This window comes from Bos indicus, chromosome X (genome assembly GCF_029378745.1).
Source record: "Bos indicus isolate NIAB-ARS_2022 breed Sahiwal x Tharparkar chromosome X, NIAB-ARS_B.indTharparkar_mat_pri_1.0, whole genome shotgun sequence".
NCBI lineage: Eukaryota > Metazoa > Chordata > Mammalia > Artiodactyla > Bovidae > Bos > Bos indicus.
Genome location: NC_091789.1, coordinates 131,290,690 through 131,312,459, shown reverse-complemented (window position 1 = coordinate 131,312,459; position 21,770 = coordinate 131,290,690). Strand labels below are relative to the sequence as shown.

Sequence of the window (21,770 nt, the reverse complement as noted above, 5' to 3'; positions counted from 1 at the left end):
GCATTCTCAATGTGGAAGTAGGTAGTTGAAGATGTAATATAAAAGTGGATAAATGAAACTGTTGTACTGAAAATTTTTCTTATGTCTGTCTGTGTTCTCAAGCAGTAAGTTTGTAAATAGCTGACCTGTCCCTTTTAGGGAATTAATGAGTTCTGTCCTGTCCTGTTGAGAGTTTCCCCCATGGTTCAGTGGTAAAGAATCCACCTGCAATGCAGGAGACATGGATTCCATCCCTGGGTCAGGAATATCCCCTGGAGGAGGAAATGACAACCCACTCCAGTATTCTTGCCTGGGAAATCCCATGGACAGAGGAGCCTGGTGGGCGACAGTCCATTGGGTCGCAGAGAGTCGGACATGGCTGAGCATCTAGGCAGGCATGTACCTTGTTCTGTTCTGTCCTGTTACCATAACCTTCCAATTTATTAAATTTGGGCTTTGGCTGTAGAATGAGCTTCTGCCACCAGAAGAAGACACAGACCGTGATTTTTACCCCCTTCTCCCTCTTCACCCTCCTGAGAGTGTTTAGTAGAAAAGCCATCATAAACTGCAGTGGCTGCACTATGAGCTTTTGCCACAGAGGGAGACACAGACCGTGATATGTATATTCCCCCCCCCCAGCCGCCCCCCATATTCTCTGGAGAGTCTTTAGTGGAAAAAAACCATCATAAACTGCACTGGCTGCAGTATCAGCTGCTGACATCAGGGGGAGACATAGACCGTGATTTTCTTTTCTTGTTTTTTTTTGCCTTCGGGCCTCATCCTCTAGGAAAAGTCATCAATATAATTTCATAAACTGCTCTGGCTGCAGTATGAACTGCTGCCACCAGATGGAAGCAAATTGTATTTTCCTCATTTTCTAGGGTATTCTTAATTTTAAAAGAAGGTTTGAAGTCAGTATTTCCTGATACATAAAAATACATATATATATCTTACTTAAGTCCTTAACATTTTGGAAATGATGGCAAAAGCGCCTAATTGGTGATCAGTCTTTTTACTTGGTTGAAAAAGCCCTTGATTCATAAGCAGAAGATAAGCAGTATTGTACTCTGGTCCCTGTAATTAGTTCTTAAGCATTTTCAGGAGAACTCTACCTCTCCCTCCCACCCCCCCCGCAACTTTTTTTTTTTTAAAGCATTAGTATATTTAATGGACTTTTATTTTTGATCTTCCCCACCCAGGGATTGAACCTGGGTTTCCTGCATTGCAGGCAGATTCTTTACCATCTGAGCTACCAGGGAAGCCCAAGTATATTTAAACGACAAGAACTATGGGAAAATTCCTGATTTTATTCTTCTGAGGAGGCTTTTTTAAAGTAAGCCCTGGGGAGTTTATGAGGCCTGAGATTTATAATGCTGAAAACAAATTGGCAACTCCTTGAATTTGTTTCCAGCCGATCCTGTTTTCTTCCTCTTCCCCCTGCACAGAACACCCCTACAGGTAGCAGTTAATCTTTGATCATCTCATACTTGCTGAAAGTGTTGGCAAGCTTCAAGGGGAACAGACAACTGTCTACAAGTGGACTTTTATTTTTTGTAACCCCTGATGCTTAGGAATGATTTTTTTTTATTTTATTTTTTAACTTTACAATATTGTATTGGTTTTGCCATATATCAACATGAATCCACCACAGGTATACACGTATTCCCCATCCTGAACCCTCCTCCCTCCCCGTACGAGGAATGATTTTTAAAAAGACATTCTAATATTGACTTTTTAAAAGCCAGGGGTCCATAAACCACGGGCCATTTCTCACCCCTTGCTTGTTTTTTGCCGTTTTCTTGACACACAGCCACGCCCGTTCATTACACGGTGTCTGCGGCTGCTTTTGCAGTACAGCAACAGCTTGGAGCAGTTGTGGTGAAGACTATATGGTCTGCAAAGCTTAAAATATTTTCTCTCTGGCCCTTTGCAGAAATTTGCTTACCCCTGCTTTACAGGAACTCTACAGTGAAACCTGCTCAAACCAAGTGGCCTAATTCCTGTAAAAGCAACCCAAATTCAATGAGTTGGGTTTTCATAAGTGAATATTTCTCAAGGAGAGCATTGATATATTGATAGAACTGGATTCTTTTTATGTTTCTGCAAATAGAAATCCCCTGGGGCTTAAGTTGGGAAAGAAAGTGAGGCTCTGGCATCTTTAATCAAAAGAGACTGAGAACAATTTGGATCTAATGCAAACCAGTCAGTTTGCAGTAGACAACAGGTGCTCTTAGGAAGAAAGTGTGACTGGTGTCTTTTGTTGCAAATATTTGCCTGGTAGACTGCTTTCTCAGTGTGGACAACTAATAGAAGCACTTGCTTGACAGATCGTCACCACACATTTGTTAACACTAAAGATCAGGCTTTGATCACCTGGCCTTTGCCAACCAACTTTTACTAAAAACCACCTTAAATACTCAAGGCTGTGCTGGTTTCTAAGAGTTATCCAAAAGACGTCTTAGGATGTGCTTCCCACCCCTGCATTCAGTATAGTTGGAAACTCAAGGCGATCTCATTTTATGATGCCTGGAATCCCATAGTATGTTGGGTGGTTCAGCATGCCATATGGACCACAGGGGCATAGGCCTGTGAAGAAGCAGTAGTTTGGTCAAGAGCCACAGCATGCTCTGACTAAGGATGCACTGATGGTATTGCCACAGTGGAACACTTTCCTTTTGTAGCACATGGTATGCTCAGGAAATGCCCTTAATACACTCACACCCTGCTTCCCTTGGCCTGTAGCTTAGGAACAGAGGAAAGGTTAAAGATGGGACAAAAATGGTGTTTGGCTTGTTAACTTGGTGACTGACAAAAGCTAAACGTCCCTGCCTAAAATTGCTTACATCACCATGGAGATTTTATGATGTCACTAATTTCACTGTGGCTGCTTGAAGACAGCCTTGTCTGTGGGCCACAAAGCTGGGGAAGTCCTTCTGGAACGTGCTCATTCATGGAGCCACGTCTGGTGGGCCAGAGGGCAGAGAGTTGCTTTTGTGGAACTAAGAGGCAGATCCTGGGACTTGACTTCTGCCCCTCCACTCCTCATTAAAAAAGCTGTAGGTTATTTGAAAGTACAAATGTGTGTGTGACATTCATGTTAGTTATGATACAAAGACATGAGCCCCCCTCCGCGCCTTCCCCCACCCCCCACAGACCTCGATGTTACCAGTACGCTTGACACATCTACATTTCTCCATCAACCCCTCCCACCTTCTGGAAGTAACTCATTTAGAGTTTTTTTCCCCTCTGTTTTTTAGGTATTTCACATATGTGTGATTTCCTAAATCATCACGTTATTTTTGCTTGTTTTAGAAGACATAAAAATGGTATCATTAAGGAAATAGTCTTCCAGACTTTGTTATATTACAGATATGACATAAACTCTTTGAAAGATACAAACAATATTAAAATCTCTAAGGTAAAAAAGCAGGTGTCACCCAGAGCTAACATGGGGCAGCAAGAACCTTGTAGAATGGAAGACGCTGTATTGTGGTTTACCTCCCAGGTATGCCCCTGCCTTGCCATATTATTCTCTTCCTCTCCTCCTCAATAGGTGCTGAATTCTTTGCTATTAGCAATTTGTTATGTATCCCCTATATGTCTTAAGAACACTGTAGTTACATTTAAATACACAGAAAGGTGAAATGTATCATGGTACTTTTTTGGGGTAGGCATCTATTTGTGGGGTTTTTCTTTCTTAAACTGCTTTTTGACCATTTGGGATAGAATAAGTTGAAACTGTTCTGTTTATTTACTACATTCTTTGTAAGGAGGTCTTCCTGTATTCCGTCTATAAAGAGAGAGTATGGTGTCATTTTTAAGATGGCAAGGAAAAGCTTGAACTGTGAACCTTGGTGGTATTTCCATTCTATAGCTTCCCTAGTAGTGAGGTGTTCTAAAAACAACTGGGCAGTGTTTTCTATTTGTGCATCTTAAATTACACATGTGCTGTTTATATACTCTCATGGTGAACTTAATGTTGAAACCAAATTATATGCTGGTCAAAGGCACTTGGTCCAATTCCCACTGCAGGACCCTAGATGATGGGTTACTAAACAGGTTGGCACTGAAGTATGACGACATGCTGATCAAATGTGCTCAGTTAAAACTGCCCAGGCCAGCTCTCAGAATAGTCCTGTCTACCCACTTCCCCGTAGCTGGCTGGTTTTTTGATTTTGAAATGCCATCCTTAGAAATGCTTGTATCACAGGATGCTTTATTTGTGAATAATTTTCATCTTGGCTGTTTTGAGGCAAATTGATAATGAAGTTCTTATGAAGGAATTTTATCAGCACATATATTCTAGTCGTCTTCCAAATGTTTAGAACTTCAGAGGTTAAAAGGAAATAGTTGATATTAAATGCTCATCTTGTTTTCTAAATCCATTATGAGAAAATTGGGGGAAAATTGTGCTCAAATGATAAACCCTACCCCAGACCTACTTAATGAAAATCTGCAATGTAACAAGGCCCCTTATGATTCATATACACATTAAAAATTGAGAATTGCAGCTCTAGAATTAGGCAGATTCTGTATCCATTCACCAGCTCTCCTGGGTCTTGGCCACCAGCATTTCTGATTCTCTTCACCATTTTTTTTAATAGTCATAGAGTGGCTGCTGCAGCTCTACATATCACATCTAAGTTGCAGGCTGGAAGAAAGTTGAAGGAGTAAGGTCACTGTGTTTATCCTTGATTTGTCTACAGTCAAATATCACTTATACATGGAATCTAAAAAATACTACAAATGAATCTGTAAGAAACAGACTCAGACTCACAGACATAGAAAACAAACTTATAGTTACCAAAGGTGAAAGGGGACCAAGAGGGATAAATTAGAAGGTTGGGATTAATAGATACAAACTACTATACATAAAATAGATAAACAACATACAGCAGAAGGAACTATATTCAGTATCTTTTAATAACCTACAATGGAAAATAATCTGAAAAGATGTGTATATATAGGTGTATGTATATATGTAGCTGAGTCACTTTGGTGTGTGGCTGAAACTAACACAATGTTGTAAACCAACTATACTTCAATAATTAAGAAAAAGAACACATTTCCAAAAAAAAATCTTTTCCAGCAGATTTATACTATATTTCATTGACCACTCCTACAAGCTGGGGAGACAAAAAAGAAATGGCAAGAAACAGAGAAAAATTAGAACAGTGAAGTCAAGACAAAATGTTTGATAAAGAGTAAACTAGGGAATACCTTTAGTGTGTATATCTGGAATTGACTTTTGTTGGAGAAAGCACAAGGGTGTGAAAGAAAGAGTTTGTGTCAACATCTTAGACTCTTAAGAGGGTTGTAGTTTAAGTCATTCTGAAAATCAAGAACATTATGTTTCTGATACTTCATCCTCAATACTGTAGTGACTTTAGGGAAAACTTATTTTGAATGGGTTATGTGTATGAATGTTTGCTAATTGCATGGTGTTGATACAATGACTGTCACTAATGAGAAATTGGTCTCACTGCTTTCTGTTGCTTCATCCTCGAATAATTTGAAATGGCTTGGTAAATGAAGTAGAAGGATAATGAGCTAATGGACCTATAAATAGAATGCAATGCAATTTGTGAAAGTACAGAAACCTTATCTCATTTTCAGAGATGAACTTTTATCTAAAGCTAGAATTGTTCTCATTTATTAGAGACCTTCCAATGATTGGGACCCTCTGTAGGACTTAAGATTCCTATTGTTTGCTTTTCTCTCTTTGATTTAGGGAAACTGTGTCAATTTGACAGAAGCCCTGTCGCTCTATGAAGAACAGCTGGGGCGCCTGTATTGTCCTGTGGAATTCTCCAAGGAGATCGTCTGTGTCCCTTCGTACTTGGAATTATATCCTTTGACCACATCATCGTGTTGCCCAATCAGAACCCCCATGTAAAAACCATGCCCATTTACCAGTTTCAAGAAACAGAATTAGTTCTGTAGTATACAGAAGGCCCTGGTTTTCAGACTTGGCTGTATGTTGTAATCCCCTGGGCACTTGAAAACAATACAGATTCCTGGGTCCCAGCCTCAGATGCTGGGGTGTGGCCTGACACAGCCTCCCAGGTGGTTTGGATGGTATGGCACCACTGGTCCTCACAGTACCACCAGACCTGTGACATCACCTGGGAGCTAGTTAAACAGGCACATTCTTAAGCCCCACCCCAGCCTGCTGTCCAATCAGAAATACTGGAGGCTGGGGCCTCGTGACCTGTCTCAACCAGCCTGCCAGGAGATTGATGTGCACTTGAGAGCTTCAGAAAGCCACCCTAGCTGGAGCAGGCTGGCTTAAGAAGCTCATTGTCCTTTTACGTTTATATTATCCTACTTTAATATTAATTTCTACACTTGGCTTGATGCTGCTTTGCAGTAGAGATAGAGCTAAAAATAATGCCAGGCATCACAAAGTCAGGGTTGGTGTTCTTCATTTAGTTCCACTTAGTAAAGTCAGTCCAGAGAAATAAGAGAAGAACCTGGAGAAAAGGCAAAGGAGAACATTGTCATTGGACTTTCATAGTGCATTTCTTCCTCCTAAAAACTGGACAGTGTTCTGCAGACCAAAGCTTCCTCTCCCTGCCTGGCACCTTCATCAGGGTTGCTCTCCAGAGCATTCCGTGACAGTCAGATCTTTGTCTACATGCTCAAAGACTTTTGAAAGCAGTTGATGACATCTGGAGAAAAGGTTTCCACCCTCTGGCTCCTCTCTGGTCCCTCATCCTTCCACCATTTTTTCCTTCTCTTCCTCGGTCCCTCTCCTCCCACCTCCACCACCCTCCTCCCCCCACTCCCTCTGATGTTTCTCTCTCCTTCCCACCCTTCCTTCTCATATTAATTCCCTAAAACATTTTAGAGTCTTTGGAAGCACAAGTGTTCTCTGAGAGAATATTTGTGTCCCTTTAACCTTTTCTCTGCTAAGCTCCCCCACACCTCACCCCAACGTCACAGATGGTGGGCATCTAGGCTGTGAAGTGACCTTGTCTCGGAGGCCTTCGTGTCATTACCACAGTGCTGTAAGCTGTGAAGTGCTCATTCATCTTCCAATCTGTAGGCCAGTAAACAAACTTTAAGTGATGCCTTCAATTACCTACTCTTATTCCTTGACTCCTTATCCAGGTGGGTATTTTACACTGTTTGGAAGAAAGCTAAACCTTGAAAATCAGTGTCCCCGAGTCACGTGTGCTGCAAATAGCCTTCCTGACCTTTCTATGCTGTACGTGAAATCGAAACAAGTCAGGCAATTGATTGTGAATTCCTTCACGTTTCCTGTTTTTAATTATTTTTTTAATTTAAAAATCAAATGGAAAAATGTATATTTTGATGAACTAGGATGATTAGACAGCACAGTGAAGGCTGCTAAATGCACTGAACCCCTAGAATGTGATTTTTGTTTTTGTTTCTGTTTTTCTGTGTGGGCTTTTTTTTTGTTTGTTTGTTTTGTTTTCATTTTGGTAGACTTTGAATTTGGTTGTTTGGAGGAGTGAACATCATTGTTTTCTTCTGGAGGGGAGTTCTTCATGGAGTTTCTTTCCCACCCAAATTGATATAGATATTAAAATTTGGTGCTTATGAGGAAAGACTTTAAAAATGATTAGCAACGCTTCAATTAAAGTTACAAATGAGAAATTTCATGTGTCTGTCGTTTTATTTCAGCCAGGTCCTCTCGTGCTCACTTCTGATCTCACAGAACAAAGGTGTCTCCTTGGTCTTTTTTTGGTTCTATCCTATCAGTTGGTGCCATTTATCTCTATAATAGGATGGCCTTAGGGCCTTTTTTGAACAGTAGTAATGACTTCATTTACCACCTTGGTAAATGATACACAGCCTATTACATTCACCACTTCTTCATTGTAAAATTGACCTGGAGGATGGGAAAAGATTTGGCCTTACTGTAAAGTTGAAAGTCAAAAGCTTATTTCTCTTAATAAGAGTTTCTCTTCCAACTCTTTATCGGTGTATTAGATGTGAAAATAAAGATCACTGTGGATTGCTGCTGTGAACTTGTCTGAGTATTTTAGACGCACAGATAGAGGATAGTTTATGTAGAGGCCCACAGCCACAGGAGCAACTTCAGCTCACCTAAGGAAGTGCGTGTCACTGCTGGGGAGTGTATGTGTGGGTCACAATTCACATAAAAAGGTAAGTTTATATTGACTCAGACTGTTAGACATCACTGGGTTATCCTGTTGTTTTTGAAAAAGTTTATGCTTTATCGAGGAAATGAGTTCATTTACGATGAATTTGTAGGAAGGAAACCATTAAATATACCCACTGTCTGTTCTGAGATAGAATTAGTGTCAGCCCATAACATTCTTCCGAGCTAGGTTCATGGTATGAAACATAAAATCTTTCAAAATGAATATATGTCCACTTACTCTTTTTTGTGGGATTGGCATTGGAGAAAAAATAATGAACAAAAGCAGTTAGACTCATATGGGAACTAGATTGGCTTTCAGCAAATATTTTTCTTGTGCCTAGAGGTTAAAAATGGCATTGATATATAGACACTAGGAACCCTACTCACTGCCTTGCCTCCCTACCACCAACTTCCTCAGTCTTTCAAAGTCTCTCTACTGTGTAAGATTAAACAGTATGGTACTGTTTGAACACAGAGTGGGTAAACGGAAGTGGAGGTTTTGGGGTGTTTTTCTTCATTTGAAAAATGAAAGCAAATGTATCTGCTGTCTGGATATGGTGTTGTTAATATGTGATATAACTTTATACTTGAAGACTAGCTTGAGACTGAAGCTAAATCTGCTGATGTAGCAGGTCCTGCCAAGAGCTGAGAGTTAGGAACGAGATGGATCGGGTTGGAATAGACCATGGAAGATGTGTTCAGGAGAGACTAAGGGGTGTGGTATGGGAGGAAGAAGGAAATGGAAAGAAAATTTTTGTTTCAGGTGATAATCATGAATTCTGAGCACAATCATTTCTTTCTAGTAGGGAAAGGATGTCTAGTGTTTTTTGAACATCTTTGTAACTGTTAAACGTATGCAAACTGAACTCGTGATAACTATCAACAACCTTCAGTTCTGCTGCATTTTAAGGAAATGTAAAATCTAAGCACTGCTATATTACTCTAATGGCTGTAGTGTTATTTACTGTTGTAGTCCCCTTTATCATCTAAAATAGAATATACTGTATTATATAGCTGCTTTTTAATTAAAGACGTGTGGCTGTAGTTTAAATTCTATTCAGCACATCAGCAGTTACTAAGAATTTGCTTATTAAAAGAAGAAATGCTGCCTTCTGACAGTGTGATTGGCTGTTTTAAAAACCTGATTAATGGTGATCCTACTGGGATGGAGGGAGGCTGGGTTGACACTGTTTCTACTGCACAGAAGAAAAGTGTGCTGCTCTTCCTCTGCAGTCGAACAGACGCCTTCTTGCTTAACTATTGCTGCCATAAGACTTTGCATTTGTCTCAATAAATTGATCAATTTCATTGTTCTCATGACTCCTGGGATAGGGAAAGGGGTGTGTGTGTGTGTGTGTGTGTGTGTGTGTGTGTGTGTGTGTGTGCGTGCGTGCGTGCGATGTATCATTGCTCTATGCCCAAGACTCCAGCAGTATTAATTGGTGTGGTCCTTCAGCAGGTCATTATGTTCTATGCACATTGTTTCGTTTGCTTCAGCTGAAGTTTTTTCATTCCCAGCAAGACCACCTCAGTGAACGAAGCAGCATGTTGGTCTCCACCGCAGGGCACGGTCCTTCCCCATTCTTGGAATAGCACTGTGAGTAGCACTGTTCTTGAGGCCAGGTGGGCAGCATTATTTGATTCAGGCTGCTACATGGCTTTGAGATAACACTTCACCTCCTTCTACATCACCCTGTTGGTGAATGTCTTTCTACCGCACCATCTTTTACGGTGCTGTGCTTTGGGTCAGTACACAACTTTCCTTTACATTCTCTTGCTCAGTCTTAAAAATAGCTTTGTGAGCTTTGTGAATTGTGAATATCACTGAGTAGGCCAGTAGTCAAAATTTGAAATATACCCAGGGGTCTCATGGCCAGTAACAATCTGAATTTAGGTTCCAGCATTCTGAATTTGCTGTCGCAAGGCTCACATTAGGGGTCCTTAACCTTCCTTGTACCGTGGATTCCTCAGGCAGCCTGGTGAACCTGTGAACCCCTCCTCAGAAACAAGTTTTCTAATACATCAAGGAGATAAGATTACGAGGAAATACATTACAATGTTGTTCAAAGACATCTGATTTCATATTTCTGCTTTAATGACATGTTACAAAGCTGGATCTAGTTGTGGGTCACATATTGTCATTTTGAAGCATAATGAGCATAAATAGAAGATCTCTGGCAACTGAAATGTGCAAAGAACGCATCTGACTTGTTGACAAAGTCATAGGTACTGTCAGTGCTAACATGGATTGTCACCTGTGCTCATGATTAAAGGAAATGCTCGATTTCAGTAGGAGGTTAATGAAAATATAGAAAGGTTTTCCCACCAAGTTTAGAGCCACGAAGAATTGCATCCATAGATGCCAGGTTAAGAACCCCTGACCCATAGTTTTGGCTTCTGTTGGATTATGTTTAGGCGGTGGGGAAGGGTAGCTGGGTCCCTTCTGCCTGCCGTCACAACCTCAGATCAACAGTGGCAGATCAGTTGTTCTCAGCCAGAACCATTTACAATCTCAACTACCCAGGGCAATCATTCCACTGATTCTGCTTTACTCATTATTTCAAAAATGAGAAATTGAACATGGGCAAGAAATAGCCCAGTGCCCTTGGAAGGCTATTGGAGTACTCTTGGATGGGATCTCCCTGGGAAGTAAGATGATAAATGTGACTGGACAGGTAAGCTTATCTCCTGGATCTGGGGGTCCCAGTGATGCCCTGGCCATTTTGTTAATGTAGAGCACATCCCTGGGGAGCAACCAGTCACGTGGTGGTCATTTTGATGAGTGACTGATTCCTTTCAGATGACGTACTAGGGAGTAGGGAACGTAACAATAAATGAGTCACGGGGTCTCCTGTTTGGACAGGAGCTCTCCAATATCCAGAGGGAGGTCTTGAGGGGTTGCCCCACCTCAGCCTAGAGATGGAGGCCCAAGATTGTAAAGATGGGCAAGGGGCAGTTGGTTGTAGATGTGGGCTTTGACGATGGACTTGTGAGAGATCATTCCCGGCTCTGCCTATGAGGAAATCCTTTTTTCTTGTTTTGGGCTTCCCATGTGGCTCAGCTAGTAAAGAATCTGCCTGCAATGTGGGAGACCTGGGTTCAGTCGCTGGTTTGGGAAGATCCCCTGGAGAAGGGAAAGGCTACCCACTTAGGTATTCTGGCCTGGAGAATTCCATGGACTGTATAGTCCGTGGGGTCGCAAAGAGTCAGACACGACTGAGCGACTTTTTTTGTATGTTTGTTTTAGGGCTAAAATAGTCTTAAATACTGGTTGATGATTACCTGGTAACTCAGGTTCTCAGTAAGGGATTCTGACAGCCCTGAGTTCACTGCAGAGGGATGGAAATGCTCCTGGGATGATATTCCATGTTCTCTGTTTTCTAGACCAGTCCGCCTTTGCCTGCTTTCAGATGTCTGAGTTCAATTTGATACGTGAAATCACACCTCTGTCCTTCCTCCCAGCATTAAGGGGAGCTTTTGTCAACATATCCTGCGTCCGCTGCATGGTCCCTTAACACTCGGTATTTCTACTTTTTCTGCTCAGCATTAAGTTTTCATCCCTTATCTGTTGTCCACGTATATTTAAATGTTTAACGTCTGAAGGGATGGTGAGTCCCACTGGGAAAGAACACAGCTGAGCAGTGATTTCTGACTCTGTCAGGTGAGAGCTGGAGGCATGGAAGCGAAGCACAGTGGGGACGGGATGCAGGGCCTTCAGCCCAAGTCCAGGTGACAGATGGCTACAGTATAAGCTCCCAAGGCCGTCACCCGGTACCTCTTGCTCAGCTTGTCTAATGCTTCGTGCATATGGTTACAGTGCACTGTGAAGGGAACTCTTAGAAGTGCATTTTCCCAGGGGAGCATAGAAGAAGCCACGTGAAGAAGTTACACAGGTGGGTGTGTTCAAGAAGAGCAACTGTGATGATAGAGGGAGAACATGTCGCACCTTCACACGTAGCAGGGTGTGGTCTCAGCGTGGGTGAAGGGTCCTTTCACCAGGGCTTGTGTCTTCGGGGTTCCTTCTTGGTGCTCCCACAGACTGAAGACGAACAGGACTCGGAAAGGCATAGAGCACTCAGACCCGAAAACCAGAACACTGCATAGGACCTGCGGCCGTTTGGATGTCAGGCATTGCTGTGAGTCTCTTATTTCCTGTTTGTCCTCCACTGTCAATTCTGTCCTTCTTGATCCTCTCTGCCCTTGGTGACTCCCTACCCAGTGGCTGGAATTCTTACTCCAGCCCTCCACTTTGGTCCGGGTCAGCCTATAGGGGGCTGTGGCCTGGGTTTCAGGGTCCCAGTCAGCCAGACCACGAGACTCTGATCCTGGCTGCTTATGCGTAGTTTGAACCTGAACTTTGACTCCCACTGGATAAACCCAGAAGGGTTTTTGCCCTAAAATAATTAAGCAGAATGATAAATTATAAACCATCAGAAAAAACTGAAAGTCATGAAGGGTATATGGAAAATAAATATACAAGTAAGTGGAGGTCACAAATATATTAACAAATGAGGCACTTAACATAGAAAGCTGGGAGTCAGCTCGTTAAGGGAGAGGGAATGCTGGAATTGAAAAGAGCGTTTTGTAATCATCACAATGAAGACTGGGCTAGGCAGGAACCATCCCCTGATATAAAATCTGGGGGCAGATTTTGACAAGGAGCAGATTTATGTGGCTCTGTCTCCCCCAGACTGTTTATGAGTTGTGGATCCTGTTACCACGTGAACAAATTACCCTGAATTTAGTTCCTTAAACTAACAAATGTATCAGGTCACAAGTGTGCAAGGAGTCTTACTGGGCTCAGATCTGGGCACTGGCAGGACTTGGTTTCCTTGGAGGCTCCAGGGGAGAATGTTTACTGTCTTTGGTAATTTCTAGAGGGCGCCTACATTCTTTGGCTTCTGCACCCTTCAGTGTTAAAGTCAGAGGCATAGTGTCCTCAAATCTCTCTGCTTCCGTTCCATGTTACCGTCTCTGACTCCTGCCCGGCTGCATCCCCGTAATAAAGCCCTATTTCGATTCCATTGGATGATTCATGATTCTCTTCCCCTATTCAAGCTCAACCACAGCTGTGAAGTCCCTTTTGTGATATAAGGTAACATCTAGGTTTCTTGGATTAGGATGTTGACGTCCACAGGCAGTCATTTTTCAGCTTACTACATGTTGCCAGAGAAAACTTCAGTGGAGACACTGGACCCTTTGACGAGGTGATCAGAATCAACAAGGGGCAGGTGAGAAGGCTGATCAGTACCTATGCAGCATTAGGTAAGAACGCTTCTAATGCTTCTGAATCTAATCATGATGTAACATTAGCTCCCAAATGAGAAATGTTCTCTTGTCAGAAGGCCTGTATCAATGTCAAAAGAGAGAAAGGCCATGAAAAGGTTTCCAGATTAAAGGAGGCTAAAGAGACAAGGCAACTAAATGCAGTATTTGACCCAACACTGGATCCTGTATTGGAGGAAAAATCATGTAGAGAACATTATTGTATCAATTGACAAATTGGTATAGGAGTGGTACTTTTGATCAAGTATTGTTATACCAGTATTAAATTGACAAGTTCTTTTTGCAGCTTTCCTCTACATTTGAAATGATTTCCAAGTAAAACATTATGTTAAATCTTTAAAAAAAAAAAAAGGAAATTTTCGATACAGTTGATCTCCTGTCTGCCTGAAGGACATGACAGCAAGATTTCTGGACACAGTACCAGAAACCTAAGAAGACTGAGTCTCAAGGGCCCTGCATAGCACCCAAGTAAAGCAGGCTGTTAAGATCTAGCCCAGAAGACAGTAAAATGTGATGTTCATGAGGCAGCAGAAGTGCTAGTGGCTATGTTAGGTCTTTCAGGCTGTTTGACTGCTACACAAAGATGTAACCGTACCTGCCAGGGCTCCCGCAGGAGATGACGAAGGCTGGAGGGGGAGTGGAGCTCTGGCTGGGAGGTCCGCTGCAGCGGGCTCCCCGTCTGTGCTCGGGTTCTTGTGGCTCCCGCTGGCCTACAGACAAAAGGTCCCTGGCAGAGATCTTGCTTCAAAGACCCCACTATTTCTTTGTTGTTAGATGTTTGTTCCTGAGCTTCTGCTAAGACATGAAGGGTCTGGAGGGCATGAAGGATTTTTTTTTTTTTAATCCATGTATGTGGCAGAAACAGGAATGGAGATCGAGAGTGGGTCTGAAGCCTTCTTTTTACTTAAGGCAAAAAGTCTCATTTTTTAAAAATTTGGAAATAGAGTCACATCAAAAACTATTCAGGGACTTCCCTTAAGACTGCTGCCACTGCAGGGGGCACGCACGTGTTCAGTCACTGGTTGGGGATCTAGATCCCTCATGCCACATGGTGAGGCCAAAAATAAAAGCTCTATTCAGTTAGTTTCATAAGAAAACTGGTTGAGGACTTTAAAAAGTTCAGCTGGAACTGTAGTTGTCTACTATTTGTGTGTGTGCATGCTAAGTTGTGTCCCTCTTTGTGACCCTATGGACTATAGCCCACCAGGTTCCTCTGTCCATGGATTTCTCCAGGCAAGGATACTGGAGTCGGTTGCCATGCCCTCCTCCAGGGAATCTTCCCAACCCAGGGATCAAACCTGTGTCTCCTGTGGCTCCTGCATTGCAGGAGGTTGTTTTCCGCTGAGTCCCTGGGCAAGCCCATCCTGCCATTTATAAACAGGAATAGAAAAACGAGGGCACTGCTTAGCAAAATTGAGTGTGAATAAGTACCCAGGGATCTTAAAATACAGTTTAGTTCTGGAAGTCTGGGGCAGGGCCCGGGAGCCTGCATTTCTCACAGTCTAATCAGCTGATGCTGCCAATCTGTGGACCACACTGAGTGGTACTGACATCGAGAGCTGGTAGGTGGTAAATCAGCAAGGTGTGTGTCCTTGCAGAAAAACTCACAGGGTGCATAAACCACTGCTGAATTGAAATATGTTATATTAACATTGTTACACGTGGCCTCCAAAGCAATGGATATTGCCATGGTAATTGCTAAGATGAATTCCTATTTGATTTCCAAGGGTTAGGAGTATTCTCATGGACAGTGTTAAAAAGGCAGTTGGATAAAGCATTAATCTAGGGCTCAAGTTTAACTTCACAGTATTCCACAAAGGGCATTTATACCCCCAGCATTTAAAAAGTTACAAAACTGGCAGTGAATGGAGGCCAATTAGTGGAGAGTTTGAAGCAATGACCAGTGCAGATATTTTCAAGTTCTCCCTGCAATTTCCCCCAGCCCACCTGGGCTCCTCACAGTTTTGAAGAGATGTGGAAACCCTGTTCAGATGTGGAGACCCTGTTCTAGCTGTCCTGACAGCTAGAAGGTTCTAAACACAAAGATAAGGGATTATACTTTCTATTAAACTAAACATGCTACTTACTGAAGCCTAGATTGTGCTCTGATTTCATGGGCTTACTATTTCTGTGGAGAGTAAAACCAGAACAAATTTTAATTTGCACTTGGGTCTTTTGAAAGTTTGTTGAAAATAGAATGGAGAATACGGGGAAGGATGAAAGGTTACACGATTCAGTCTTGACGTTGTACTTGAACAGCCTTCCGTGGGGGGAGTCCTAGAAGACAGTGTTTGGGATATACATTCAGAGCAGTGTATAGAAGAAAGAACATGGGGCAGCCCCTTAGGCAGCAGAGAAAAAGAAGCAGAAAACACCAGCCCAAAGCTACGGGGCACTATGAGGGCTGCTGGAAGTAGGTGGATGAAGGAGTGAGTGTAAACTGAAGGCTGTGAAGGAAGCACGTGTGTTCCAGGTAAGGGATGAGCAGGGATAGAGATGATTTATAACTCACGGGCTTTATAAAGCACCAAACATTTACAAAAAGACAGTGAAACAATATAGTTGACTCTTAAATAATGCAGATGTTAGGGCCATCAGGCCCTTCCTTCCAGTCTTAATTCTCCCCCACCAGAAAGATACCTGGAAGGGTGTTATGGCTTGAGTCGTGTCTCCCCAAAAGACATGGAAGACCTAACCTTCAGTACCTGTGAACGTGACCGTATATGGAAATAGGGTCTTTGCAGAGGACCAAGTTAAGATGAGATCACTAGGATGGGCCCTTATCCTGTGACTAGTATCCTTATAAGAAGGGGAAATTTGGACCCAGAAACACATATGATGTGAAGACACAGGGAGAACACCATTCTATGGGCCTAAGGAGAAAAGCAAGGACCTACCTGATTCCCTCTCAAAGCCAACACCTTGGTTTCTTTCATTTATGAATTGAAGTACAGTTGCTCTACAATCCTATATGTCACAGGTGTGCAGTATAGTGGTTCACAACTTTTAAAGGTTATACTCCATTTATAGTTATTATAGTAGCTCTATTCCTCATGTTGTACAACACACACACACACACACACACATATACACCACACTTAGGTTGCTGCCATATATTGGCAATAGTAAATAATGCCACTATGAACATTGGAGTGTGTGTATTTTTGGAATTAGAGTTTTTGTTCTTTTTGGATATATACCCCGGAGTGGAATTGCTGGGTCATATGGTAGTTTTATATTTAGTTTTTTGAGGAACCTCCCTACTGTTTTCCATAGTGGTTGCACAAATTTTCATTCCTACCAACAGGGTAAAACATTTCCCTTTTCTCCACATCGTCACCAACATTTGTTATTTCCAACATCTTGCTTTTTAAAAAAATTTAAGTATAGTTGATTTACAATGTTGTGTTAATTCTGTACAGCAAAATGACTCATTATACATATATTTGTATATTCTTTTCATACTCTTTTCCATTATGGTTTGTCATAGAATATTGAATATAATTCCCTGTGTCATACAGTATGACCTTGTTTTTTATCCATCCTATATGTAATAGTTTGCCTCTGCTAATCCCAAACCCCTATTCCTTCCCTCCCCTATCTGTCCCACTTTGCAACCACAAGTCTGTGGTTTCCTTTCTTTAGTAGATAAGTTGCTGATATGTATCGTGTTTTAGATTCAACATATAAATGATATAATATGGTATTTGTCTTTCTCTTTCTGACTTGTTTCACTTAGTATGATAATCTCTAGATCCACCCATGTTGCTGCAAATGGCATTATTTCATTTTTTGTGGCTGAGTAATACTCCATTGTGTCTTTGTGGCTGAGTAATATTCCATTGTGTGTGTGTATATATATATATATGTATATATATACACACACATATATATAATATTTTCTCTATCCATTCATCTGTCAATGAAAATTAGATTATTTCCATGTCTTGACTATTGTACATACTGCTGCCATGAGAATAGGGGTGCATGTATCCTTTTGAATTATAGTTTTGTCTGAGTATATTGAGTGGGATTGTTGGATCATATGGCATCTCTCTTTTTAGGATTTTATGATTATTATAACTTCTGTTCTGAACTATTTAAGAGTAAATTGCAGGCATGATGTCCTTTAACTCCTAAATACTTCACTAACTATTGTCTAAGAACAAGGACATTCACTTTCATAACCAGGATACAATGATAAAAACCAAGAAACTTAACTTTGTTACAATCTAATGTAATGTATGGATTTATTTAAATTCTGTCAATGGTCTGTCTCAATAATGGCAGTTTTCATATTTTTTTTCTTATTCAGACCAGAGATGATGTCCTATTAGCAAAGTCTAATAACTAAATTCTTTGAAGCAAATAATCAAATGCACTAATAGGTACCTTGTAAGCAAAATAATACTGTGAATTTCCCAGACACCCTACATTGGGATGAGATGTCAGAGTCTGTGGCTTCCTGGAATGAACATTGTTTTGGAAACTTAGGCAAAGTGCCATTTGGAGAACATGCTGCTGCTAAGTTGCTTCAGTCATGTCCGACTCTGTGCGACCCCACAGACAGCAGCCCACCAGGCTCCCCCGTCCCTGGGACTCTCTGGGCAAGAACACTGGAGTGGGTTGCCATTTTCTTCTCCAATGCATGAAAGTGAAATGTGAAAGTGAAGTAACTCAGTTGTGTCCGACCCTCAGTGACCCCATGGACTGCAGCCTACCAGGCTCCTCCACCCATGGGATTTTCCAGGCAAGAGTACTTGCCTTGGAGAACATACTCTTCTGGTAATTAGGGAGCCTAAAAACACAAGACTGAACTCTATTTGCTCCTTGAACATGGAAGTCAAACGTTAGAAGCATTCTTCCTTCTCTCCTTGATTTTAGTGTATTATCAAGGTTGACTTGGGAAACCATACTAATTTTCCAGACATAAAGTTGGTAGTGCTTCACACATACTTACAGTTTACTCATCACATTCAGGACAAGCCATGCCAACTCCTGCAAATACTATTTACTCATGGGATGCAGGATGTAAAAGTGGACCCAGACCACTGGATTCATATCCTAGCTCTGTCATGTCCTGGCTCTGAGACCTTGGCCCTCTGTGCGTCTGTGAAATAGTGATAATAACGACTGTTTTGTCTTTTTCCATTTGTGCTGGTATAATAATACCAGGGGTTTCCCTGGTGGCTCAGACGGTAAAGCGTCTGCCTGCAATGCGGGAGACCTGGGTTCGATTCCTGGATCGGGAAGATCTCCTGGAGAAGGAAATGGCAATCCACTCCAGCACTCTTGCCTGGAAGATCCCATGGACGGAGGAGCCTGATAGGCTACAGTCCATGGGGTTGCAAAGACTCGGACACGACTGAGCGACTTCTTTCACTTTTCAATAATACCATGAACTGGGTGACATATAAACAACAGAAATTTATTTCTCATACTTCTTTTTTCCTTTTATTTTTTATTCTTTAATCCTTTTTTTTTTAAACAACTACTCATTTTGTATTGGAGTATAGCTGATTAACAATGTTGTGGTAGTTTCAGATGGACAGCAAAGGGACTCAGCCATACATATACATGGATGAATGGATATATGTATCCATTCTCCCTGAAATCCCCCTCCCATCCAGGCTGCCACATAACACTGAGTTCCATGTGCTGCAGTAGACCCTGTTGGTATTTCTGACACTGCTGGAATCTGTGAGGCCTAGATATTGTGCCAGCAGGTTTGGCATCTGGTGAAGACCCTCTTCTTTATTGACGACTGTCTTCATTCTGTGCCTTCATGTGGCAGACGGGTTAAGGGAGCTCTCCAGAGTCTGTTTTATAAGGGCACTAATCCTATTCATGGAGGCTTTACCCTTGTGACCTAGTCACCTCCCAAGGGCCTCACCTCCTCAAACCATCTCACTGGGGATTAGGATTTCAACATGGACTCGGTGGGGGGCAGGGGCACAAAAACTTTCAGTCTACAGCAACCTTTTTTGGATCATTAGGAGGATCAAATAAAAGAATCCATGCTCAGAGTGGTGCCTCGTACAGACTAAGTGCTCAAATGTTAGCTTTTATTATTTACTAGCAAGTATCAGGTTTCAGAAATGAATTCTGCAAAATCAGAATTTACGCTAATACAACCAGACTGCCCCCTATATTAAGCTTCCACCGCTTTTAAAAGAAATCAGATGATGGAATGGTCCCATGTTTGCTTCTCCAGGCTTCAGCTTTATTAGATGCTGCCAAATTGCTTTCCAAGCTGGGGTCCCCGTTTACACTCTCACAACCAGGGCATGGGAATTGCTCCATTGCCAGGACTTGGCTGTATTAGACTTTTAAGTTTTTGCCAGTCTGGAGGTGTGAACTGGTAATGTACTGTGATTTATATTTTCATTCACCTGATTAGGGATGAAGTTGGGCACATTTTTATAAGTTAATTGTCGAGCCAATGTTCCCTCTTTAGAAAAATGTCTCTCTTCTGTCCATTGGCTATTGGGTTTTTATTTTCTTATTGATGTATTATGCTTACATCTTTGAGATAATAATCCTGTATTGTTTATATTATTATAAGCATCTACTCTCAATCTGCCCTTGTCAAATCTTTTAAGGTGCTCTTTGTTTTTAATTACATGTTATAATCATCAGGAGACTAGCTTTGGCTATGCTTGGTCTTTTGGTTTATTAATGGTATTTTCTGATGCACATTTTTTATTTGAGTGCAATAAAATTTGTGAGTCTCTTTCCTTTATGGTTTCTGTTTATTGTATTTTTTAAAAGAAATATCTCCCTAGTTTGATTTTCTCATATATATACATTTTTTCCAGTGTTTTAATTTTTGCTTTTCATAATTAGGTCTCTCATTCATCTGGCATTCCCCATCCCCTTTTTTTTGTAGGATGTGAGGAGGGTTTTTGGTTTTGGTTTTGTGTTTTTGGTATGCTATGAATTGTGAAGTTATTTTTTTCCATTGTGGTCACCGCTTGTCCCAGTACCCTTGATTAAATTGTCTATTCATTCCCCAGTGATTTGAAATGCATTAAGTTATTCATTTATTCATAAGCCTGTCTCTTGGTCCAACAGCTTTTTTGGACTTTGAGAAAGTGATAGTTGGTGGGGCTATGCCAGAAATGTACTTTAAAAAGATATACAGATGGCCACAGAATGCCAGTGGATTGTATTTCATTCTAGAATATTTCCAAAAGGAAAAATATGTTGAGCAGAGTCTAGATGAATTTTTTTATGATGGCCCACTCTACAATTTATTTTTAAATGTTAAACATTTAAATGAACAGGTAAGTTATGTGGGGCCGGTTATAAGCTAAATAACTGGATTATAGCAAATTACCAAAGATGCTCTGAATAAAGTATTTTATCAAATGTGGTAGTTATACCTGAGATTATTAAGTTTGTGGAGAGAACAAACTTAATAATGAAATCCACCAAAAAGAAGCTGCATCTTGGGAAGAATTCAAATGCTTGTAAATGTGTTAAGGCCTTTATTCATACTTGATAACCTGTCTATTCCCAAAGGAGATCAGAGGCTGCTGACAGTTTTAAAACACGTTTAAAAGAGAATAGCTGTGGGAATTTCCTGGTGCTCCAATGTTTAGAACTCTGCACTTCCACTGCAGGGGGCACAGACTCCGTCCCTGGTTGGAGAACTAAGATCGCACAAGCCAAAAGAAGAAAAAAAAAAGGATAGCTGAAAGTAGAGGAGATGGAAGGCATCAGCTGCCAGATTGCGTTGACCAGTTACTGCAGTGCCGCTCAGAATGATTCCCTTCTAAGCATTTCCAGGATCTAATGTATTTTCAATTTTGCCTCTGAAAAATAAGCTTGGATTAAGTGCAGTGTTCTTAAAGCATAGCCAAAGCTAGTCTCCTGATGATTATAAAATATAATTGAAACAAAGTACACTTGAAAAAGATTTCACAAGGGCATGCTGCATCAGTCTTTGTCTTTGCCACTAAGTTCTGAGAGTTATCTATATATCATTCCCTACCTGGTGGGATTTCAATGAACTCATCCAGGATCTTATAGTGAGACTTTCTAATGTTAAATTCTAAACTTTATAGTGGTGATGCACTGGGTTAGCTCACTTCTGTGGGGAACTGATTCTGATACTCTTTATGCCAGAATAACTCTCAATACCGTGTAGTTCAGGAGGGCAACAAGGTGACCGTTTGTTTATTCAGTAACATTAGAGTACTTCCATGGATCAGGCCCTCGTGGAGTACCTGGCAAACCAAGATGATTGAAGACCCTCAAAACTGTTTCCCAGTCTGCTTGGGAAGACTAACTCACAGACATAAAATAATGGGCTGGTGTCTCTGGATCTTGCGAGTGCCCCCGTGGACATTTGAAACAATGCAAGTAA

At 41.4% G+C, this 21,770-nt stretch overlaps 1 protein-coding gene across 1 annotated transcript in view; it reads left to right on the top strand.

Moving 5' to 3' along the window:
• SMS (spermine synthase) overlaps window positions 1-7,602 on the top strand; it is a 50,287-nt gene extending 42,685 nt beyond the window's left edge. Inside the window, exons 10-11 of the mRNA XM_070783866.1 lie at window positions 5,711-5,826; window positions 7,093-7,602. Coding sequence (XP_070639967.1) covers window positions 5,711-5,826; window positions 7,093-7,132 — 156 coding nt within the window. The 3' untranslated portion in view covers window positions 7,133-7,602. The remainder of the gene's footprint in view (window positions 1-5,710; window positions 5,827-7,092) is intronic.
• The last annotated feature ends 14,168 nt before the right edge of the window (window positions 7,603-21,770 follow it).